The 26,634-nt window shown below is 42.9% G+C and overlaps 1 protein-coding gene across 1 annotated transcript in view; it reads right to left on the bottom strand.

Moving 5' to 3' along the window:
• The window catches only part of DNM3 (dynamin 3), a 358,945-nt gene that overhangs the window by 292,168 nt on the left and 40,143 nt on the right, over nt 1-26,634 (bottom strand). Inside the window, 4 exon segments of the mRNA XM_044302430.1 lie at nt 3,896-3,944; nt 17,276-17,346; nt 19,134-19,220; nt 20,637-20,775. Of these exon segments, the coding sequence (XP_044158365.1) occupies nt 3,896-3,944; nt 17,276-17,346; nt 19,134-19,220; nt 20,637-20,775 (346 nt within the window).

Below are 26,634 nucleotides of genomic sequence, written 5' to 3'. Positions count from 1 at the left end.
GAAAGGCGATGACCATGTTGCAGCTGGTATTCCACTACTCCCCTCTGCTGCTCACAAAGCCTGGCCAACATGTGGAATGTGGAGTTCCAGCGCATGCTCACATCGCACAACAGTCGGTGAGCTGGCAATTGCAAGTCCTGCTGCAGACCGCCGACAGCTGTAGATGACTTTCGGAAATGGGCACACACGCAGCGCACCCTCACCAGTAACTCAGGCAAATTTGGGTAGGTTTTGAGAAACCGCTGAACCACTAAGTTGAACACGTGGGCCAGGCGTGGTATGTGTGTGAGCTTGCCGAGCTTCAAAGCTGCCACCAAGTTACGGCCATTATCAGACACAACCATGCCTGGTTGTAGTTTGAGTGGCGAGAGCCACAGCTCAGTCTGGTTCCTTATACCCTGTCACAGCTCTGCGGCGGTGTGCCGTTTGTCACCTAAGCAAATTAGTTTCAGCGCGGCCTGTTGCCGCTTCCCCACTGCAGTGCTACACTGCTTCCAGCTACTGACTGATGGCTGACTGGTGCTGCAAGATGAGAATTCAGAGGTGGAAGTGGAGGAGGTGAAGGGGGGGTTGCAGCCACTAATGTAGGTGGTGGCGGAAATCCTGATGAAAGTAGGTAGCACCTGTGCCATCCCAGGGTACGTCTCGCTCCCAGCCTCCACAATGTGTGCCGCCAGGGAAATTTTGCATCCCTGGCCAAAAGCCCTTGTCCACGTGTCAGTCGTTAAGTGGACCTTCCCAATAACTGCGTTGGTCAGGGCACGGGTGATGTTACAGGACACATGCTGGTGTAAGGCAGGGACGGCACACCAGGAAAAAAAGTGGCGGCTGGGGACTGAGTAACGGGGGACGGCCGCCACCATTAGGCTGCGGAAAGCCTCAGTGTCCACAAGCCTAAATGGCAACATTTCCAGGGCCAGCAATTTGGAAAGGTGCGCATTTAGTGCTATGGCCTGTGTCGGGTGGATGGGTGTTTGCGCTTTTGTTCAAAGACCTGGGGTATGGACATCTGTACACTGCGCTGGGACACAGAAGTGGATGTGCTAGCTGATGGTGCTTGTGAAGGTCCAGGTGCAGGGCGGGAGGCATCCGGGCCTGCATGTTGGATAGGGGATTGGCCAGCACCACCCCACTTCCTCTTCCAGCCTGTTGTGGTACTGTGGATCCCTCCCCCTCTGTACTGCTGTCCTGGCTCGGCTTGCCACCTTCCCAGGTTGGGTCAGTGATTTCATCGTCCACCACCTCCTCTTCCACTGCCTTACTCTGGTCATCCTCCTGACTTGTTGACCTAACAAGAACCTCACTTATTGACAACTGTGTCTCATCCTAATCATCAACCTCTTGAGACACTAATTGCCGTTGACTTATTGGCAACTGTGTATCATCATCATCTTCCACCTTGTAAAACACTAATTGCCGTTCCCCACCGTCATCTCCTTCTGACTGTGGATGCTCAAAAGTTTGGGAATCAGTGTACAAGATCTCCTCATGTCCCTCTTCAAGTGGGCTTGGCGAGAGGCCCAAATTAAGGAAAGGCGCTGAAAAGAGCTCCTCGGAATATCCAAGTGTGGGATCACTTGTTTGCCAAGACTCTCTATGGTGGGAGGAAGGACAATCAGGGTGAGGATTCTGTTGACCAGACTCTTGGCTACTGAGACTGGAATTTGTGGAAGACAGGGTAGTGCTTAACCGACAGGAAGCATTATCTGCTGCAATCCACCCAACCACATGATCGCACTGTGACTTTGAGAGTGGCGTCTTGTGCCGCCCTGCAAACTGGGACATGAAGCTAGGTTTCATGGATGAGTGTGTTTCTTGTGCTCTAGCAGCAGGCACAGTTACACCGCTCCCAGGGCCACGGCCTCTGCGTGCACCATCAGCAGCACGGCCACTTCCCTGTCCCTTACTGCTTGCCTTGAGCATATTAAATGGCATATATGCTTGCAAGTAAGTCACACGTACAGTAGCGCAGGTTTTGTAAGTGTATGCGCAAATAAATTTGACTGAATGTCACATATTTAGGATGCGCAAACGTTATACAGGAGATGTATCGCAGGTAATGTCGCTGTCACCAGGGGCCAAACAATTGCGCTGAATGTCACAGATATTTAGGATGCTTAAACGTTATACAGGAGATGTAGTGCAGGTAATGTCGCTGTCACCAGCGTTGAAAATATTAGACTGAATCACAGATAGTTAGGATGTGCAAACGTTATACAGGAGATGTAGCGCAGGTTATGTCGCTGTCACCAGGGGCCAAGCAATTGCGTTGAGTGTTACAGATATTTAGGATGCGCTAATGTAACACAACAGATGTAGCAGAGGTTGTGTCACTGTCAGCAGCTGCCAGACAATTGCAAGCAATTTAGCACAGGTTGCGCTAATAATATATATTGCAGCCAGATAAAACAATAGTCCTTAAAAGTACTTTTGGGTCTCTAACACCTTTTTAACACTAAACAATTCTTGTCCCTACACTATCTGTCCCTTCTGCTGCAGCTCTCCCTGAGTAAGACTGAGCCGAATCACGTGTCATCGGGTGCTATATAGCACCCGATGATGCGTTCCAGCCAGCCAATAACTGTAATGCCAGTAACCAACATGGCTACCGCATTACAGTGAGGGCCAGTACGTGCAGAGAGGCACATTTATTGGCTGCATAGCAGCCAACATACGTGCGGGCAGGAGACTCGAGCATCGCGTGAAAATGAAAATGGTGTTCGGCCGAGCATGTTCGCCCAACACTAGAGGTAACTAGTTGGGGGGTGTACCTGCAATCAGTGCTGCCATTTTCAGACTGTGTGGGTACACCCCCCCCAACTGGTTACCACCACTCTGTACCCTTACTGCAGGGTAATAGCAATTCCTTTATAACTTCTAGTAGTAATAATAGAGGAATGGCACAACATAGAGCCATAAGAATAGATGCTACAGAATTGTTATTACATGGGGAATGCATGACGCTATTAAAATAGGCAGGTCAGGAGAGGTGAAAGGTCCTCTTTAACTATGTGAAGGTCATTGTGAATCCTGTCATACTGCTTGGTTGACTCAGGTAGGTGTTTCAAGATAATGGCAGCCCACACAATGCCCGCGCTACACAATGTCCTCTTCATGGTCTCCAGCAGCTACCCTGGCCAGCTTGATTGCCAGATCATTTCCACATCGAGACTGTTGGAGACCGGATGGAGCAATGGATCTGATATGAACAGCGGCAAAAACAACCTTGGATGAACTATGGGTCCAGGTTGAGAGAGCTTTGAATGAAATACCAAAAGGAGGATATCCAGCATCTGTATGATTGTTACCATGCAGAGTGGGAACCAATATCACAGCAACAGAAGATCATGCCATCCGGTATTAATATGACCATGCCTCAACATATACCCTGCTGCAGAACCCAAAATAAAGGATGCACCACTATCACTTAATACCTTGACAATCTCTGTGTGTTCTAGCTGTTCTTTTTTCATTTTCCTATAATGTGTAGATATAGTCATATACTTCCAGTAGTAGAATGAGAATGGAGCATTGGTCACGCATGTGTGCTGCCGCTCTATTCTGTTCTATGACGCTGCCGAAGCACTTGTACTTGGCTATCACTGGCAGTCCCATAGAGGTGAATAGAGCAGTGGACAGACATGCATGTCTGCCGCTCAATTGAATCGGGGAGCACAGGGCCCCAATCTTATGATCATCGGGGCCCCAGCAGTCAGACCCCTGCCGATTAGATCTTGTATGAATAGGAGATAAGTTGTCCTCATGTGATAACCTCTTTAACAAATGTCCAGATCCTGGGAACATATACCTTTGTCTGCCTCAGTTTGGCTTTTATGTTGGTTGTGCAACTGTAAACTGGGAAAAAGTAACACAAATGCATTAAAGTTGCTCTTACCTGATTGCCTGTGGAACTCTTCTTCTGCTGACTGTAGCCCTGATGTGCACTAACAAATGAAACTGATTATTAGAGATCAATAAAATGTCAAGCATGGCTCAAGTTTTATTTTCCATGTTACTTTTTTCCATTTTGATTTAATTTTCATTTCAATTTTCAGCCCTATTTGTATATTTTATAATCTATAATTAACTGTTCTCCAATTTCCTAATATACATTGATGGCAGAAAATTAACCCTATTTCTTTAAAGAATTACGTAACCATTAAAGATGTGTAGCTACAGTTTGTATTCCCTTTTAAACATCTATGCTCATTATGATGCCAGACACACACCGGTCTCGGTGCGTATACACCACGAGCCTCTTGCTTTCCCAATGGTTATTTAACGAGAGTGGGATATTATTTATTGGGCAAGTCCTTCAACCCTTTCTACAAAATCCCAGCCAGCTTACCATTAATTGCGAGCCATGTACTGAATCCATAAGCTCAGTCGCTTACATGCAATCTAATACACACTACGGACTCTTTCACACTACCGTATGGCTATTTCAGTGTTTTGCGGTCTGTTTTTCACGGATCCGTTGTTCCGTTTTTTTTTCCGTTGCGTTTCTGTCTCGGTTCCGTTTTTCCGTATGGCATATACAGTATACAGTAATTACATAGAAAAAAATTGGGCTGGGCATAACATTTTCAATAGATCCGCAAAAAACGGAACGGATACGGAAGACATACGGATGCATTTCCGTATGCACTCAGTTTTTTGGGCGGACCTATTGACTTTAATTGAGCCACGGAACGTGATTTGCAGCCAAATATAGGACATGTTCTATCTTTGCACGGAACGGAGATACGGAAACACGGAAACGGAATGCATACTGAGTACATTCCGGTTTTTTTGCTGACCCATTGAAATGAATGGTTCCTTATACAGATCGTATACGGAATGCAAAAAACGGCCCGCAAAACAGAAAAAAAAACACGGTAGTGTGAAAGAGGCCTAAGGGCTCATGCACACAAATGTGCCATGTTTTGCGGTCTGCAAATTGTAGATCCGCAAAACACGGATGCCACCCGTGTGCGTTTTGCAATTTACGGAACGGAACGGGTGGCCCATTATAGAAATGCCTATTCTTGTCTGCAAAACGAACAAGAATTAGAACATGTTCTTTTTTTTTTGCGGAACGGAGAAATGGATGCAGACAGCATACATCATGCTGTCCGCATCTTTTGCGCCCCCATTGAAGTGAATGAGTCCGCATCTCAGCTGCAAAAAAATGTGTCTCGGATGCGGAACCAAACCACGTTCGTGTGCATGAGCCCTAAAACAGAGAGTACTATCATATTCGTCTATGGCAGTAGTGGGCCCCTTTACTTCCAGGGCCCCTGAGCAGCTGCACAGGTTGCACATATGGCCTATGCAGTTTATTGTGTGTGCTTACAATTACTTACCTACATAAATATGACAAAATGAGAGTTTGGACTGGACAAAACCTTCATGGGAGTACCCCCATTGCCATTAATGCATTCTGTGGTCAGGTGCTTCCACCCAATGACAATGCATGTGGAGCTGGCTGCAGTCACTATAAGGGTACCATCATACTGTGTTTTCCATTTTCTAAAAGCCATTTTTTATTTATTTTTTGTACTATTGGCTTATGTAGGGCCTCATTTTTGTGGGATGAGTTCACGGTTTGATTGGTGCAAAATTGCAATTCCATCAGAGTTTTTCGTTTTTTTTATTGTGTTCACCTTGCAGTAATAGTAAGATGATCCTTTTATAGAGCTGGTCCTCACGGATGCCAAACATGTTTAGTGTTTTTTTTTTTTACATTTTTAACCAATTATGTGTGGATATAGGAAGGTTTTTAAAAAAATTTATTTTATTACTTTTTTCACTTTTTTCAAATTTTTATGGAGTCCTTTTTTTTAAGTCCTCTTCCCTTCCATTATTGCACAAAACATATCCATATGGTTTCCGTATTTGATCAGTTTTTAGCAGATCGTATACAGAAACAGTAACTTATTAATCACCAAACACATGAGCAATATGGGCTAGGCATAGCATTTCTACAGTATGGATCCGCAAACTACGGATGAAATACGGATTACATATGGATGTGTTTCGTGTGCGTTCCGTATTTTTTGCGGACCCATTAACTTGAATGGGGCCTTGGACCGTAATTTGCGGACAATAATAGGACATACACAACTTTTTTGCGGAACGGCCATGTGTACAATGCATATAGAATAACTTCTGTGTTTTCTACAGCCCCATTGAAGTGAATGGTTCCGCATATGATCCGCAAAAAAACCATAACAGAAGCGGAAAGAAAATATGTTTGTGTGCATGATCCCTAAGGGCTCATGCATATGAACGTATTTTCTTTCTGTGTTCGTAAATTGTTTTTTTTGCGGACCGTATGCGGAACCATTGACTTCAATGGGTCCGCAAAAAAAACTGAAGTAACTCTGTATGCATTCCGTTTCCGTATATCCATATTTCCGTTCTACATAAAAATAGAACATGTCCTATTATTGTCCGCATTAAGGACAAGGATATTACTGTTTTCTGAAGGGCCAGCTGTTCCGTTCCGCAAAATACAGAATGCACACGGATGTCATCCGTATTTTTTGCGGATCAGTTTTATACGGTCGTGTGCATGAGGCCTAAGCCTTTAGCAGGAGCCTGATTCAGGCTTAGATGTACCACGGCAAGCCGGATGCCTGTGAAGGCGTCCGGTTGCCATGGTAACCATCGAGACGCTGCCACAGTGCAGCGGCCCAATGGGGGACGGAGCTCCCTCCTTCAGTTTACCCTTCAAGCAGCCCGATGCTTAGCCCCTTCATACAGCGGTCCCTAAGGACCATGGCATGGAAGGGGTTAAACGGCCAACAACGGTGCCAGCACCGATGTCGGACGTTTCAAGCAGAGTGATAGTTGGACATTACAGCTAACACTCTGCCTGCTGCCGCTCTGCCATCCTGAAACGGGGTTGTGGGGGGGGGGGGGGGGGTTGTGATGCGTGCTCTGCATCTCCTTCGCTTATCAGGACTTCGCCACAGACCTCTGGGAATTTAAAGCGGCACATGCGCACTGGGCAGTCAGGCTGCTGACACCTTGCAGGGGAACATGTGTGAGGAACTTGTGTGGAGCGCTGTGTCCTCATTGGATGCCCCGCCGCGCATGCCCAGTGCAAAACTGGTGACACACTCATGGACACAGCGCACTCACACAGGGATTTTATTATTATGGATAAATATATTCACAAATACCTTTCATTACTTAGACCGGCTTGTTTTGTCTGGGGAGCAATCATTAGAAGAAATAAAATGGCTGCCGTCCTATGAGCACACACAGAACCTGTCCTAATCACACAGGAGGACAAGTTACTTCACCACAATGAGCCATAGTGCTGCCTCATCCTCCTCTCTGCTCTGCTTGTCAGGGATTATGATCCTGAATACAGGTGAATCTCTGTGGGAATGGAGATGATGAGGGGACATGCAGTACAGAGAGGAGGGTGAGGTGTAGCTAATGAGCACCAGCACTTGTTTACAGTCTCCATTACCACAGCAACACATTACCACAGTCTGTCCTGTCCATCCTCTCTGTACTTCATGTCTCCGCATTAACTAAATTCCCCTGAGAATCAGCTAAAGTTCTTTTATCTTATCTGTATTTAGGATCATAACCCCTGACAAGTAGGAGAAGGAGGAGGATGAGGCAGCTCTTTACCTCAGTTTTGTAAAGTAACTTGTCCTCATGTGTGATCAGGACAGGTTTTGTGTGAACTAATAGGACAGTGGCCATTTTGTTTTCCCTGATGATTGCTCCCCAGACAAAACGAGCCATTATAAATAATGAAGTAATATTTAAGTAGTTTAATTTTCTAAGTTGCCGGAGAACCCCTTTAACAATACAGATCCACTTAACAGTGCGTTTTTCATTAGTTTCATTAGAGCCCGCTGTAGCCCTTTCAGCAGCGCGGTACTCAAACTCAGCACAGCCACATCACGACCACGCTATGTAGTCGTATCCTTAGTATTTGTGCCTGAAGAAGGGTCTAGTAGAGACGTGTTGCTGTAAATGCTTTTATTTGAAATATAAATAATCTTTAAAAGTAGTGCCACACCCTGATCAAACCACTTTCATCACTTTCAGCATTGTATTTAGCCAATTAACAGTAGGCTTCTTTTTTAATATTTTTAATTTAAAAGGGGTTATCCCATGACTAATGTAAAAAAAGGAAAATCAGACATCATATCGTACATGACCTGTACCTCACATGAATCCAGAGATCTCCCCATTCATTGCTCTGCTAGATTAATATCAAGTTGATAGCTCAAGGAGAGTGTCTTTTCTGCTGCATCTAAGGGGTCATGCTCATGTGCTGGCCTTGCCTGTGCTGCGGACTGCAAATTGCGTTCCACAATGCATGGGCACCCACCATGAGACTGCTGTCTGCGGATGCATTAACTTGAATGGGGCCCACATCCGAGGGTCCGCACTGCAAAAAGTAGTGTACGCACGACTTTTTTGCGGTGCGGAGCCAATCCGTGCTTCTGTTCCACACCGTATCTCCTGGTTTATGGACCTTTTGAGATGAAGATGTCTGCATCTGTGATACGGTATGCACATGGCCGTCACCCGTATTTTGCGGACCCGCTGTTTGTGGGCTGCAATACGGGCACGGCCAGGCAACGGCCGTGAGCATGAGCCCTAAGGGGGCAGGTGGCGCTATACAGATACATTTTTTTGAATAACTCAGGGGCTAAGCTAAAGTTTTAATTACATGCAGTTACCAAAGTATTCGGATCCAGGTGCTGGTTTGAAAACTGTAGAATGTTTTTCATGGGACAATACATTTAAATATATCTTCTTACGATAAAGGACATGACTGAGGCTGTTCTGAGGAATTGAAAGGAGCTGCAGTGATAACTAGGCTTGTACATTTACTGGAGACCTGGTTTAAGCTCGGTTCACATGGCCCTGCTGGGCAGAATGCTGGTACCCATGCCGGAAACTTAGCAGACCCCATTATAGTGAATGGGATCCGTTGGGCGCCAGCGGTGACCGGATATGGCAATATTGGAATTTAAGCGGCAATGTAAACCTAGCCTAAGATTTGTCAATGCCTAACATACAGGTATATTGAAAATACCAAAGGACTTTAAGGCTAGGTCTACACGACGACATTTGTCGCGTGACATTTTGTTGCACTAACGTCGCGCGACAATTTTTATAATGGCAGTCTATGGTGTCGCACTGCAACATGCGACATGCTGCGACTGCGAAGCGACAGTCGCAGAAAAATCCATCTCGAATGGATCTGTCGCGCAACAAATGTCGTCGTGTAGACCTAGCCTTAGGCTACATGCACACGACAGTGAAAAATGGGCGCGTGGCGGCACACGCCCATTTTTAGCACCAGTTAAGGTCTAGGGGGCTATTCACATGGCTGTTCTTTTAACGGCCAGTAAATAGCATCCGTCCAAAAATAGGACATGTCCTATTTTTGCCCATTTTTACGACCCGACGGACCCCATTGAAATTAATTGGACAGTGTTCAATTCACAGGAGGGCCCCCGTCTAACAGCAGTTAAAAACGGGTACACAGGCTATTTAGGGGTTTAAAAAAAAAAAAACTCACCTCATCCACTTGCTCGCGGAGCGGCAGTCTCTTCTCTCTTCATTGAGCAGGACCTGCCGAAGGACCTTCGATCTGCATGGTGACGTAACCACGTGGGAGCACGGAGTGACGTCATCGCACACCTTCGGCAGGTCCTGTTCTGTGAAGAGAGAAGAGACTGCTGCAGCGCGAGCAAGTGGATAAGGTGAGTTTTTTTTATTATAGCTGGGGGCCTACATGGGGACATTATTAAAGCTGGGTGCAGCAACAACAAAAAAAAAATCCTACACTGTGGCGGACATTATTTTAGCTGGGGGCCTACCATCCTGTGGGTGTTCTCAGAAGGGTGGGTCTATAAATAACTGCCGATCAAATTCATCTATTTTTCATGTCCATTTTTAACGGATATGAAAAACAGATGCAAAACGGACATTAAAAAAGGACACATGGCCAAAAAGTGGATGCACACACTGATGTAAAATGGCCATGAAAAACTGACAGTGTGTCCGTCTTTTTAACAGACGTTTTTTTGCATGAGACCTTAGACTTCCCATTAACAATGCTGTGAGAATCATTTTAAATCAGGAAATATTGCCGATAACAGATAAGGGGCCATAGTAATGTAGATAGCACGAGCTTAAACAATGTAAAACATCTTAATTCATGTCCTGTATGGAAACTTTCAGCTCACTCTTCATGGACGTTATATTCCGAGGTTCCGCTTGAATCCCCTGGGACCCAATGCAAAATCAGTGCCAACAGGCACCATACAAATGCTTAAGATCCCCCTGGAGAAGGCTGTCAGCAGCCTCTGCAGGAGACTCGCCTGTTTTGCAGTAAGATCCCTCTGAGACAATCCAGGAAATGAGGCAAGTACCTGGTCACTGCCTCCTCTGTATAGGATTATATATCTTGCTAAGAAGTTGTCATTATTTTTGAGTCATACGACTAATATTAATGCAGTGTCCTGTGCATAATCTCGCATTCCACAAGCCATAAGGCTACATGCACGCGGCCGTATGTGTTTTGCAGTCCACAAAAAAAAAAAAGCGGATGACATCCGTTTTTTGGGCGGATCCATTGTAATAATGCCTAAAACGGACAAGAATAGGACATGTTCTATATTTTTTGTGGGGCTACAGAACAGACATACTGATGCGGACAGCACATTTTTTTTGAATGGGTCCGCATCCTATCCGCAAAAAAAACCCGAAATGAACACGGAAACAAACAACGTTCGTGTGCATGTAGCCTAACTTTAATATTCCTCATCTGCATAGCATTAATTGGTCTTGTTTTTGGCAGGACAAGCCACATTTGTTAATGGAGCCATTTAGGGTTTACATATAATGAATTTTATTTTCCGTGGGAGAATAATTTTTATTTTATTTTATTATGTTTTTTAGGTTTTGCTTTTATCGTGTTTTGGGCGATTTTTACTACTTTTGTACAGTAACACTTTATCCACATTAGGGACCGGGCCAACTTTCATTCTGTTTTAAAAAAATATATATTCTTTGGCCTCATGCACACGACCGTTTTTTTTTAAGGTCCGCAAAAACGGGGTCCGTTGTTCCGTGATCAGTGACCGTTTTTTCGTCCGTGGGTCTTCCTTTTTTTTTGGAGGATCCACGGACATGAAAAATGAAAAAAAAATCTAAGTCAAGTTTGCCATTGAAATGATAGGAAAAAACGGACACGGATCACGGACACGGATCACGGACACGGATGACAATCTTGTGTGCATCCGTGTTTTTTCACGGACCCATTGACTTGAATGGGTCCGTGAACCGTTGGCCGTGAAAAAAATAGGACAGGTCATATTTCTTTCACGGGCAAGAAAAACGGATCACGGATGCGGCTGCCAAACGGTGCATTTTCAGATTTTTCCACGGACCCATTGAAAGTCAATGGGTCCGCGAAAAAAAACGGAAAACGGCACAACGGCCACGGATGCACACAACGGTCGTGTGCATGAGGCCTTTCCCACCTTCCAAGGGCCATAACTTTTGAAATTTTCCATTCCCATAGCCATATGACGGTTTATTTTTGTGGAACAAGTTGTATTTTTAATGATACCATTTAATTTAACATAGCTTGTACTGGAAAATGGGAAAAATCCATCGCAGGGTGATATTGAAAAAAATAAATAAAAATCTTCCATGTTTTTTGGGGTTTTGTTTTTATAGTGTTACTGTGCTCTAAAAAATACATGACAACCTTAGGGCTCATGCACATGACCGTATGTATTTTGTGGCCCTGTAATGCAGACAATAGGACAAGTTCTATTTTTTTTTTTTTTTGCGTAACAGTAATATGGACATACGGAAAACCGAATGCATGCGGAGTAACTTCTGTTTTTTTTGGGGACCCATTGAAATGAATAGCGCCGTATACGGTCCGCAAAAAAGACGGAACGGAAACAGAAAGAAAATAAGTTTGTGTGCATGAGCCCTTATTCTATAGGTTACTATAAAATATTTTTTTTTTATATATTTCTGTCTACAGAACTGTATGAGGGATTATTTTTGGCATGGCGAGCTGTAGTTTTTACTGGTACATTTGATACATATGACTTTTTTTACCACTTACTATTTCTATCTTTTTTGGGGGGCTTAACTTGAAAAAAAAATATCAAATCAGCAATATTGATTTTTTTAAGTTATTTTTATATTTTAATGGTTTGGTTAATTTTGGATGCAGCAATACCATATTAATATGCAATATTGGGAAAGAGGGATAGTTTTTTTAATGTTTTTGTGTATTTTATATTTTTACAAACCTTTTTTTACTGTAATTTTCAGTCCCCTTAGTGGACTTGAATATTTAATCTGCTGATCGCTTCTACTATAGACTACAATAAAGTACTATTTCAGTGTAAGGGATTTTGACAGGCTTCCTCGAACGCTGGGTTCACACCTAGGCGTTTCTCAAACGCGCGTTTCTATGCGCGTTTTTGTCGCGCGTTTTATGCGCGTTTTTTTTAATAGTGAACGCGCGTTTGACGCGCGTTTGGGTGATTGACAGCAGTGTTGTCCAAAGAGTCTATGGCCCAAACGCGCGTCAAACGCGCCAAAAAAAGCTCCTGTACTTGTTTGAGCGTCGGGCGTTTTACAGCGCGATCGTACGCGCTGTAAAACGCCCAGGTGTGAACCCTTCCCATAGGGAATCATTGGTTCTTGCCTGTTGTGCGTTTTACAGCGCGTAGGAACGCGCTGTAAAACGCTCAGGTGTGAACCCAGCGTTAAGTTTGCTGATGGCAGGGCTTAACAGACAGTCTACTTTGGCAGGCCAAGGCTGCCATCAGGGGCGTAGCTATAGCAGATGCAGAGGTAGCAGTTGCTACCGGGCCCAGGAGCCTGAGGGGGCCCAAAGACCCTTGGGGCATAAGACGACACCAGTATTATAGAAAGTGCATGCTGGTCAAGTTACACCTCCGGCTGGAGGGAAAGGGTTAGGTCAAGAATTTGGCATGGGGGGGGGGGTGCTGTTTCAATGTTTGCCTCAGGCAGCAGAAAAGGTATGTGCTTCCCTGCCCTTGGCCACAAAGAACTGAGGGAACCCCCAACGCCCAAGCTGAACTCTTGCACCAGAGCTCATGAGCTACACCCCTGGCTGCCATAGCAACTGATCGGAGCCCCGCCATTTCAGAAGACAGAGGGAGCCATCTGTCTAACCCCTCAGATGTCATGGTCACTATTGATAGTGGCATCTGTAGGGTCAAATGACTAGGATCAGAGTCATCTCCAATCCCAGTCATTGGCAGCAGGTGTTACTGACCGCAGCATCTAAGAGTTAGTTAAACTGCCAGCTTTTTCTCCAGTCCCAGGAGTTGCATCAAAAGAAGGACTGCGTTATACAGGCACCCTCCTGCTGCTAATCTAGTGGGTACACTGACAGCGTCTTTTATATCGGCATAACCGAAATGTATGTCACAGAGTTGGGACTGGCACCTGGCTGTGATGTACATTTTCATTGCTGGTCAGGAACCAGTAAGTTAAGTTCAGATAAACCTAAGGCATTTGTCTATATCTGAATCAGCCTATGGGGTGAAGTTTTGTGGATTTCTTCTGAAATGGCTTTAATCTATCTCATTCTATGTAAATTTGCATCGGCATTAATTGTACGTGTTGTCACATGGCAGCGAAGTAGAGCACAGCAGCAGCAAACACTGCGATATGAGGACCAGGCTGCTCTCTACTTTAGTTCCCCAAATGTGAGCAGAGATCGCAACCCCTGCTGCTTTATTACATGGCACATCTGCTAGATTCCTCAACTTAAGTCTGCATCTAGTAGTTCCTCCAGAAATAGACAGTGTATCAGGTATAATCTACTGCATTATAATGAATAGAGCAGAAGTGCTAGGAAATAATATACAGCAGATGTCTATACAGTGATCCCTCAGGATACTATGGCCTCAGGATACAATATTTTCAACATACAATGGTCTTTTCTGACCCATCGTAAGTTGAAACTAGACTCAACAAAAGAATACCTCAGACTCAGATCCAACCAGTCAAGGCCACTTCTCTGGTAAAATACTGTATTAGTTGCTAGTTAGCAGCTATTCCTGACTGTTATATGTAAGGACTTGTTTTATCTGTCTTAATTATCTTCATTTTATCTTATCTTGGATGACATTTTAGGGCTTTGGAACCGATTACTCAAGTTACAATGGTTTCATACAATGGTCATCCTGGAACCAATTAATATTGTATCTTGAGGGACCACTGTACTGTGATATAAAGCCATACTGTATGCAGGGGATAACTACTCTACAGCCTTAACACAATGTGCGCCCCGTGGACAACATAAAAGATATATTTTCCAATCCACTGTTAGCCACTGCATAATACCTGTATTATTTAAGCACCATATGGCACCATATTTGAACATTGTTTGGAAGTTGTATGCATCTGTTCGAATTTCATCTTTTAATAGCAATTGATTTTTTGTTATTCTTTGTTCTTCTTAAAAACAGGAACCACTTGAACCATTTAAAAAGTAGACCCTGATCCAGCAGTGAAAACATGCATCTAAGGCCCCCATATACATTGGTATATTGGCGGGTTTGGCTGACAGTGTGCGGCAAGCTCCCAACTCTCCCAGATGATGTTCGGGGAGAGAAGGATCGGACAAAGTGAATATTTTCACCCAATCCTTTTGTTCCCCTAGGAGACAAGCCACCGGCAGAAGTGTCAGGCAGCGACTTTCTACGCTCTCCCCAGTGAATACACATACACAGTCGGCCGAGCCTGTATGTGCATGGAGGAGACGGGATGGAGTTGGGAGAGACAGCTGTTGGCTGAATGATCATTCAGTCGACAGCTATTTAATGCGTATGGTCACCCTTAATTTCAGTAAATTAGTTGCACTCCATGCAAATGGATGTCTACACCCGCTTGTCCTGACACAAACTGAAACTGACATTTACACCAGAAAATAGTAGACTACCGTACTGCATTTTAAGGGCAGAAAACTGTTGTAATTGTATTAACTCCTTCAGGAGCATTTTCCATTTTTGCTTTTTATTTTTTACTCCCTGCCTTCCGGGAGCCACAACTTTTTTATTTTTCTGTTCACATAGCCGTTTGAGAGCCTGTTTTTTGTGGGTTTAGTTTCTAATGGCACCAGGCACCAGTTAATTTTCAATGGTATCTGAGTGGTTAAATGATTGTGATTAGAATTATTGACGATCGCAGACATTAGCCTCGGGTGTCTGCTGTGTAAAACAGCAGAAATACAGCTGTTGTCTTTAAGGTGCCAACATTTGCTGCACATGGCGTGGGGTTTCGCTCTGGTAGACAGGATTAGCGGACGCAGTATAGAGGCAACAACAAGTTCTTTTGATCAAACAGTTCAGTGTTTTATTCACACTTTAGGTAAGTGACAAAACAAGCAGTCATAAACCAGCAAAAAGTCACCTTGCGGTGTTGGTGGTAATTCACACCATGCGGCAATTCTGCCTCAGAGTCCTTAAGCATAGCAACCTGTTTTCACGCCAAACAGGTAGCAAGTCTTTTTCCAGACACAAGGCTCCCAGATCCCAACACAGAGACCTCGCTTCTCAGCCCAACTGCCTATTTAAGGACAGCCAGGTGCTTCCAAAACCCAGACCGGCATTTAAAATCCGGTCTGGTATTTGACCTCACCTGGCTGTAAATCACCCCAGCAGCACATGCTGGGAGGAAAATACCTGTTTTCCCAGACCAAACCTCTCACTGTGTCACAATGGACAGCGGATGTCATAAAGGGGTTAAAGGAAATGAGTCACCAAAATTTTTACCTGCCAGTTAAAACCAGATAGTAACATATTTATTTTTTTAATCTGTTTTTTATCTGTTATAAGGGAAAATAATAAAGATCGGGTCCCCATTCCGATAGTCTCCTAGTAACCGTGCGTGAAAATCGCACCGCATCCGCACTTGCTTGCGGATGCTTGCGATTTTCACGCAGCCCCATTTACTTCTATAGGGGCTGCGTTGCGTGAAAAACGCACAAAATAGAGCTTGCTGCGATTTTCACGCAACGCACATGTGATGCGTGAAAATCACTGCTCATGTGCACAGCCCATAGAAATGAATGGGTCTGGATTCAGTGCGGGTGCAATGCCCGTGTGAAAGGGGCCTAAATGTAAGACCTCTCGGAAGCTGTCTTACATTTAGAACTGGCGCTGGATGCGCTGAAGTTATAAAGAGGCCTGTGCCTCTTTAAAACTTTGGCGATCCACGGCCAGCACAGTTGCTTTAAAACGCCGGTCTTAATAAATGACCCTAAATGTATGGTAAAATTACAAAGTGTCATGTTTGCAATTGCAAATAATATGAAAGATATGTTTCTATACTAAATATACAATAGTGCTCTTGAATAATAAAATGCCCTACATGCAGTCCACCACTACAAACATTACTGAAAGAATGGGTCATTCTAAAGAGTTCACTGAATTGAGGGTGGTCCTGTAATAGCAACAAGTCAGTTTGTGGATTTTTTTACATCTTTGATATTCCATGATCAACTGTAAGAGGAAGCATTTAGAAATCACAGCAACTCAGCCTTGACATGGAGACCATGTAAAGTCACAGAACGGGTCTCCAAGTGCTGAAGCTCAAAGTGCTTCTGCAGTTATTGAGTCACCAACTCTGTTGACTTAATAACTGCCGATCTCTTTTAGCACAAAAACTGTGCTCCAGGGGCTTCATAGAATTGGTTTCCATGGTCAAGAAGTTGTCTTCAAGCCTTACATCACCAAGTACAATGCCAAGTGTCTGATACAGTGCTGTAAAGCACAACGCCTATGGACTCTGGAGTAGTGGAAACATGTTTTACGAAAAGACGAATCACGCTTCTCTATCTAGAAGTCTGATAGGACGAGTCTGGATTTTGCGAACAACAGGGGAATACTACCTGCCTGACTGCATTGTGCCAACTGAGCTGTGACCTCAACCCCATCAAGCACCTTTGGGATGAACTAGAATCAAGATTGCAAGCCAGGCAACGTCAATGTCTGAACTCACAAATGCTCTTCTGATGAATGAGCAAAAATTCTCCTAGACACATCCCAAAATCTTGTAGAAAGCCTTCCTCGAAGAGCAGAAGCTGTTTTAGATGCAATGGGGGGAGCAACTCCATATTAAGGTCTACGGATTTGGAAGAGGATGTCCTAAAATCTCCTGTAGGTGTCATGTGCTGGTGTTACAATACTTTTGTCTATAATAGTTTATGTATAAAACAGAAAAAAAAATTACTTACTATGCAAAGTCAATGAAGTCTTCATGGTTGGTGTTGATGTATGATAGCTGTATATCAATCAGGAGTAACACCTTTGTAAAGAAGATAATGCAATTATATTTTATTAAACTTATTTGTCCATAATGAGGGGCATTGGTGCCGATTTTGCATCTTTAAAAAAAAAAACTTCAAGCTGCACCTCTGAATGTTCTATATATGATAACTTATTAGGTCGTTAACCAAAAATACTTTAAGGGATTGTTGATGTTTTCTAATATTAATAAAGCATTTTTTTGGTCAGGAATAATTATTATCTGCTGTTTCCCCATGCAGGAGTGATTGAGGCGTGGTAAGACAAAAAAAATATTAAAAAAGTACTAAAGAGAAGCTTAATAAAAAATAAAAAAATTATAGACTACAACCCACGTAGGGCCAGTACAAAGGCGTCTACTATGCCAGCCTTGATGGGGCGTGCACTACCGGAGGAGCAACGCCATTTATGACTAGGCCTGGCTCCTCCCGCAGACTGTGCACCGAGATGAAATCTACAGCAGCTTCGAGCTGCCGTAAATTTCAGTCATTATTTATGCCAGGTTCTGACACAAATATTGATGAATGAACCGGGGCCAATGGCCCCACCAACACTCCGCCCTCGTCGTGACTTTCTTTTGTAATATTGGCAAGGGTCGAGTAAAATGCCAACTGCAACTAGAAAAGTTGCAAATCCAGTGGATTTGATACTTATCTATGCCATAAACCAGTGTAGGGGGAATAATGAATTTCCCCTATAATGTTGTATGTGGGCACTCCAATAAAAAAAAAATCCATATATATTATTTTTACAAAATGAGGGGCCCTTTAAAGGGAACCTGTCACCGGGATTTTGGGTATAGAGCTTAGGACATGGGTTGCTAGATGGCCGCTAGCACATCGGCAATATCCAGTCCCCATAGCTCTGTGTGCTTTTATTGTGTAAAAAAAACGATTTGATACATATGCAAATTAACCTGAGAAGAGTCCTGTATGTGAGATGAGTCAGGGACAGGACTCATCTCAGGTTAATTTGCATATGTATCAAATCGTTTTTTTTTACACAATAAAAGCTCCCAGAGCTATGGGGACTGGGTATTGGGGATGTGCTAGCGGCCATCTAGCAGCCCATGTTCTCAGCTCTATACACAAAATCCCGATGACAGGTTCCCTTTAATCCTTCATGCAAATTAGGTGGCAAGTGAAACAAGGGAGGTCCCAATCCAGACCAGTGCCCTGGGTCTCGCTTGCTAGCCATGGCCAATGCTTCCCCCGTTGTCCCAACTGACAGTGACCAGTCCAGGGGTGTAACTATAATTCATAGGGCCCGAATACAAAATAAGATGGAGCCCCCACCACCTAGTGTAAGAACATTAAAACAGCAGTATAAGTAGCAAAAACTATAGGTATGTACAATAGCATCAATATGAGAACACCCACGAAGACTCCATATTGTTATTGCTACAATGTTCTTGCACCTGATTGGGCCCCCCAACCTCTGGGCCCCATAGCAAGCACTATGGTTATGGTTCCACCCATGGTGGACACCTATTCTGACATCACTGCTCATTAAAATCTTGCAGAGAGTATACTGTGCATGCGCTATTCATTTTTAAACCAGTGCAGGTATGGTACGTTCCCTCAAAGGTAACTGTACACATGCTGCTAAGTGCCCGACCAAGTGCTGGGAGTCATTTGGTAGAGATAAATCATCTGACCGATTCCCCACAATAATCTCTATTGCAGTTTTTAGTAGTAGCAATTACTGGTTTATGCGGATTATCTCTAGCAGTCGATACACTCCGCTAAGTATTGGGCTTCATGTGTTTTCTGGCATCCAGATACATACCTGCTCTTTGGTTTTCTCTTCTCGTTGGTGGATGTAGAAAGTTACTATTCTTTCGGTTTCGTCTCTGAGTTTTGGATAGTCAGATAACTAAAGTGAAGCAAAATAGATCAGTTTTAATGTAAAATCTTATATTTGAACATTGGATGTTTAAAGTGTCACATCGCACAGGGGCTTACATAAAAAACAAAGGGCAAGAACAGTATGTGGCTTCTTGAATTTCATGCTAATTGGAATTTCTCAGAGTGACTGACTCATCAATGGCACAAATAAAAGAGGGAATCACAATCAACAGTCACCTCTGCAGTGGTGTCCTGGAGTTGAATTAACTCACATGGTGATCCCAGCGAAACATCTCAGCTGCTGAAATATTTGCAGATCCAAGGAAAAGTCAGTTCTGCAATAGTGTTGATGATGGAAATGCAGAGTGCTCCTCTGTGGAGGAATCTCATCCAGCAAAGATCTTAGAAGGCCTGATTGAGCGGTGGATCTCACTTGTAAATGAATGACTCTGTGAGGTGCGGTAACATGGCATTTTTTTTTTTTTTTTTATCAACTGGGAATGTCCACCAAATATTTTTTACATTTGAACAAAGAAAGCAACATTGACTTCCATTAGTTGATCATTGCCAGCTCCACAGATGACTGATAATATATTGCACTGGTGTTATTTTTTTATTTATTAGTCAGTGGGGTCTGTCGGGAGCTGTTGTGGTCCATCATGTGATAGATCCTTCTGTGACTTCCATTCAGATGTGAATGTAGGTTATGGTGATGTTCCCCAACCTGGAGAATCACAAGAGTTTCCCGAGCTGCTGGCAGCTGTATATACTATAGTAGTCCTACCCTTACAATGTCTACAGATTATAATATTTTCTTCATACTGTGATCCTGGGCCATGGTACCTTGAAGGCACATTCGACCTACAATCCCACAGACAGCCCAGATCTGCAGCACACATGATTGATTGGCTCTTCCAACCAGTCAGCATAGGTATTTCACTGGAAGACACCAGTATTACAGCAGTTCAAGCACTGACTGGATGTCTAGTAGCACCTCTACAGTACAGTAGTACATGTTCTCTACTTGTGCTAGGACAAGCTGCTTCTGTGGACTCCAGGCGAGGGTAGCTCCATTTTATATTTTTCGTACACTGTAGGTACTGTCCAGGACTCTGAAGAAACTCTTGCCTTCAGCCAAGTTACTTATAGCTTCTAACCCTTATTTCTGGCTTGTATACATAAGTATTCCCTTTATCTGTATTAGTCATCTGCTTATGTTTCTTTAATCTTCATATTTAACTTTTTTGGCTTAACATTTGGGGGGGGGGGGGTTCTGAATCAAAAGGATGAGATGAGGACCAATGATCTAAGGCCGTCATAAACACAGCGGTGAAAAATAAAATCTCAAATATATTAAGAGATTACTCAGTGTACAAATTTCTTATATGAGAAATAAAGCTAAATTTGATATGATGATCAAAAATATACGCTCGTCATACTGTACCTTAGACATGCATTTTATAACAGAGTTCAGGAGCTCCTGCATAACCAGGTCAACACATTTCAAAGCTGGTCCTTTGAGCTTCACAATCTGTTTTTTCACTATTGCTTGAAATGCCATATCAGGAGTGAACAGCCCAGTTCTGTAAAGAGGAGAAAAAAAAGAGAAACTAGGCAATCTTATTAAAGTCAAGTAACGCTCCTGGACATTACGGTACTTTACTGAGCCTTAAAGGGGTTGTCCAGGATTAGAATACTATGGCTGCTTTCCCCCAAAACAGCATGTGTGGTATTGTAATTCAACCCCCACTGACCAGAATGGAGCTGAGCTGCAATGCCAGATACAAGCGATTTTTGAAAGAAGTAAGCCATATTTTTCTAATCATTGACAATTCTTTAAACCATACCTCACAAGTATCCCTCTTTTGAAGGGAGAGTCCCTACTTTTCACCCAAGTTCTTCTGTCAGTCTTTGCTCCTTTCCCAATTTGGACATGGGAGATTCACATCTAAAAAATCATAGCACTTCAAAAACTTTCTATCTGGTTCCTAACTGAAAATTATAGACAGACTTGCATCATTTGGCATAATTCAGGTCCTCAAAAATTCTATATTCAGAAGATTTTTGTGCTAATATATACATTGACAGATATTCATATAGATATGCATGGAAAAAAGGATCTCGCTTTTATATGGCCAGTGAATAGTTGATTTGCTTCCTACATGCAGAATTAAGCAACCTTCTAAATAGTATTCATTAAAGATTTACTACTGTTTTCTTCTGCAGCGTGTGTATAGGTTCTTCACCTAGCTGCTAGTAGTGTTGAGCATGAATATTCTAATAACAATTTTTTTAGCGAATATCGCAACTTAGAGAATTCGCGAATATTTCTAATATCGTGCTATATATTCGCTATATCGAATATTCAGCATTTAAGTTGCTTGTCATTGGCCCACATGCAACTTAAGCAGGAAGGAATCATGTTTTCATATGGAAAAAAATAAATTTGATATATAGCAATATGGCGAATATATCCGTTATTTAGAATATTCGCCTATTTTTTCCCCCAATCTGTACAGTTGTTTGCATACTCCTCCCCGACAAGCGTCCCCGTCACCATGGAAACGCCTGTGGGTTAGAATATACTATCGGATCAGAGTTTTCCCTGCGATCGTGAAAACTCAGATCCGATGGTATATTCTAACCCACAGGCATTCCCATGGTGATGGGGACGCTTGTCGGGGAGGAGTATGCCGAACAACTGTACAAGTTTAAAAAAAAAAAAAGGTCGAATATTCTAAATAACTAATATATTTGCTATAGTGTTATATATTTGTTTTTTGGAATATTCGTCATATTCTAAAACAAGAATATATAGCAATATAGCGAATATTTGCTAAATACAAAAATAGAGCAATTTAGGTAATAGAGTGCTATAATCTTTTTTTTATAGTCTTATTTTTTTTTCTCTTCTGAACTTAAGATTTGGAAAAAATTTACACTATTAAAAAATATATATTTATATTACTATTAGCTTAGCTAAATTGCTCTGTTTGTATTTTCTCAAATATTCGCTGTATACAGTATTCTTGTTTTAGAATATGACGAATATTCTTAAAATGAATCTATAGCACTATATTTACTGCTATATACTCTTTTTGATCAACTTCGCATTATGCGATTTATACATTTTAGATTAATCACAATCTCGAAAATAATCTCGACTACCAATATTCGCGAATATGAAACAAATATTCTAGGGAATATTCGCGAAATATCACAAATTCGAATATGGGACCTGCCACTCATCACTAGCTGCTAGTGCTGCTGAATCTGACATAAATCTACCAGACCATTACTCCTGTTTCTGACATCTCTCTTTGCTCTCCCCTTCCCTTTGTGAGTGTTAGAAATGGCAGCAGGGAGAAAAAAGGAGGTTGTAAAACAGCAGATCAGAGTGTGAGGAGGTGGGAAAGCATCCAATAAGTGCAGCTCACACAGGCTGGACAGGAAGGAACGCTCACAAAAGGTAGTTTGAAGGATAAGAATCACATAGATCATGTGCCAGTGTAAAGGGAAAGCCTAGCATACTCCACAGCATCAGTGACTATCAGTACAAGTGAGAGGAAATCCCCCATGGGTTGCAGAAGAGAGAAGCAGTATATGAATAAAGTTGGTCTGGTACATGAGAGCTAGTGAAGACTGCAGCATCATGGACCCACTGAACTAACATCCAGCATCTATCGGTGGGAGGGACACATTTGAAACTAGAAACAAGCTGCTAGATAATGTATATCAGGGGGTCTTTAATGAAAAAATACAGATTACAAACTGAACCTTGTTCAACTTGTTTTATTTAAGGTAACCAGTAATATACTGTATGCCAAAATACATTTTGACTTACAGTAATGTCCGTAACTTTTAAGCATCCCTCTTTGACTGTCCAAAATGTTGGGAGGCATGCCTTAAAGTGTTATGTTCCACCTGTGAAGATATACTTGTTCATTTTCATGTAAACAGATCCACCTATGAAGCAGAACATGGAAAGTCACTGCTGAGGCCAGTGATTTGCTGCATGGTGACCTGTGTGCATGGAACATCACCACTACAGCCAGGAAGATGACACAAGGGTGGGGAGGTGCACACCTCTGGAAGGAATAGGGGAGAAAAGGAGTAAGTATTGAGTCTTTTGTTATTTTAGGACATTTACAGGGGCTGCCCTAATTTTTATTCAACTTGGACAATCCCTTAAACTCATGACGCACAGGACTATGTCTCTTATATGCGGGACCATTACTGTTGCTGGAAGTGCCAAACTTTTTGACTATACTGTACCTGTAGTACATTATCTGATGGCAGTAAGATCAAAGGACAACTGTCCAAATAAAATTGCAATAAAAATACAATAAAATGTATAATTCGAGATGAGCAAAGTATTGAAAAATTTGATTCGGCTGCTACGCCGAATTTTACCCAAAAATTTGCTTTCTGGCGAATTACTTCGTCACAAAGCGCATTTCTTTGTCAACAGTGGGTGCCGTGACAGTGAGCAGCGATTGTGCCGCCTCCCCTTCACCCAGTCATTGTACCCCTCAAATGCTTGCATTCATGACTGATCGTGGCATCTTACATTAATATTAAAGTGTAAAATAAAAAAATCATACTTACCTCATCCATTTGATCGTGAAGAGCCAGCAGCCGCCATCTTGATTGAAGAGCCAGCACGATATCTTGCGCGGCCCGTGGTGAAGTCATACCTCATTGAGCAGGGGATTTTACGTGGGATCTTTAATCAAGATGGCAGTGGCCAGCTCTTTGCGCTCAAGGAAAATCAATTTTCTACCATGAAGCGCAAGGAAATTCGGCTTTGCGGCAAATTGAATTTTCCATTGACTTCGATTCGGTCAATATTATTTATAATGATCTATAAGATTAATTCCACAAACCAATGACCGGGTCCAATGTTATTGCTAAATATACATATGAATGGTCTTTTAGCAACCTCAGATTAAGGAGATTGTACAGTATGGATGAAACTCACCAATGTTAGGGCTCATGCACGCAAATGTATTTTTTGTCTGCATCTGCATTTTTTTGCAGGTCAGATGCGGACCCATTCACTTCAATGGGGCCCCAAAAGTCATCCGTATGTCCGTTCCATGGCATCTGCAAAAATTTATAACTTGTCCTATTCTTGTCTATTGCTCTACTATGGGCACATGACCGGTATCTGTGTTTTGTGGATCCTCAATTTACAACTGCTGTGTGCATGAACCCTTAATCTCACAGAGGCCATAGGGAAGCTGATTTAAATCCGCTTCCGTTCCGTTATTGCACCAAACATATCCGTATGCGATACGTTTTTTGCGGATCGGAAACGGAAACAGTAACTTATTAATCACCAAATACATGAGCAATATGGTCTGGGCATAGCACTTCTAGAGTATGGATCCACAAAATACGGATGAAATACGGATGATATAGGTGTGCGTTACGTATTTTTTGCGGACCCATTGACTTAAATGGGGCCTCGGACCATGATTTGCGGACAATAATAGGGTCATGCACTACTTTTTTGCGTAACGGAAATATGGAAACTGAATGCTTGCGTAGTACCTTCCGTTGTTTTTGCGGACCCATTGAAATGAATGGTTCCGCAAAAAAAAAAAATGGAACGGAAGTGGAAAGAAAATACGTTTGTGTGCATGAGCCCGTCCGTGGGGCTGGCGCATGGGGATCGCAGACTCATTCACTTGAATGGGTCACCGATCCTTCCGTTCTGCAAAAAGATAGAGCAAGTTCTATCTTTTTGCGGTGCGGAGGCACGGAACGGAACCCCAGAAAGCACTCTGTAGTGCTTCCGTAGCGTTCCGTTCTTCTGCTCCACATCTCCAGATTTGCGGACCCATTGAAATGAATGCGGAATGGCCACGGAACGGTGCCCGTGTATTGCGGATACGCAAATGCGGTCCGCAATACGGCAACGGGCATCACACAAGCCCTAACTCTGAATTCTCTAAAAGCAGATACAAACCTTTTCTAAACCGGACAACTTGTTTAACAGCTATAACCCCTCACAGAATATAATGAAAGATGCACTTTCTGAAGGAAATCAAATAGCACAGATTTTCAGAGGTATATAATATATACTGTACTATTAATGTGCACATTTCATCTTTCCCAGGACAAAGCATAGCATATCCCAAACTTCCTAACATCTGGGCAAGAACCAAGCAATTTATTGGACTGCTGCTGACCCCTGCTGTTCAATCGAGAGAACTACAGCTCTAAAGATGCTATATGACTGTATTGATGGGCAGCGGAAAAGAATACAGAACTTATTTGAACTTGAAGACGGTCCGCCACAGGATAGAAGACATATGTTGACCCCCAGTGATCCGGAGAACAGGGGTCCCAAATGCCCTGTCTGAATGGCGCAGTAGTGTGCATGTCAGAAAAAGTGTTCTTTGTGGGAAAACCACTTCAACATACAAATGTATAATGTGAACTGCCGCACAGTATGGAGTAAATCTACCGCACTGCATACATCTATATACTGTTTAGAATGGTTATACAGAATATAATTAGCTGGCACTGTGAACACTAGCATCACTCTTTTCATTTTTAACCCTCTAAACGGGTTGTCCCACAAAAAATGTTTAAACCAGCACCTGGATCTGAAAACTTTTGTAATTGCATGTAATTAAAAATTGAGTATAGCCATTCAATAAATGCTATTCAATAAATGTATCGGCACAGTGCCACCTGCTGTTTGTTCTTTTCCTTATTTCTCCGTCCATCTCACTGAGGTGGTCGCACGCAGAAGCTGTGGCAGTTACAGGGAGAAAGGACATGTCCGCTGAGAAAGGACATGCCCGCTGAAATGCCAGCAGGAAATAAATCTAGCAGAACAATTGAGACAATCAATGTGGAGATCTCTGGATCCATGTGACGTACAGGGCTGGTTCTAGCTTTGTTAGAATGGCACTGGCACGTACTATATGATTTTAATGCTTTACATAAATCATGACATAACCCTTTAAATGACCGGTGACTGATTACTGTCCAGTCTACTAACTACACGACAGTAGCTGTAACATACAGCAACTGCCACAATCGGAGATACAGTAACTCCGATCCCAGCAGTTTAACCCCCTTAAAGGCCTCTTGACTCTAGGTGCTATGTCGTAAACCAGACACAGCCCCTTTAAAGGGGTTTTATGGGACGCTTGGATTTAGAAGATCTCTCCTCCATCTCCCTGTACCTATAAGGGAGGGCACAGAATCCAAAAAACTGGAGGCAAACGCAAGAGAAAACTCAATACACGCGACTAAAAATGTGCACGCAGAAAATAGTGAAGCATAAAACTGGTCATAGACATAAGTGACTGATCCTCCACTCCCCACCATGACAGGTAGTAAAGGATTGTAGGAGTAAACCCCCCACCATACAATGTAAGAAGGATAAAGGTAGCAACTAGGCCAGGAAGCAAGGACAAGGG

This window comes from Bufo gargarizans, chromosome 7 (genome assembly GCF_014858855.1).
Source record: "Bufo gargarizans isolate SCDJY-AF-19 chromosome 7, ASM1485885v1, whole genome shotgun sequence".
Lineage (NCBI taxonomy): Eukaryota > Metazoa > Chordata > Amphibia > Anura > Bufonidae > Bufo > Bufo gargarizans.
This window is presented reverse-complemented; position numbering and strand designations above follow the sequence as displayed.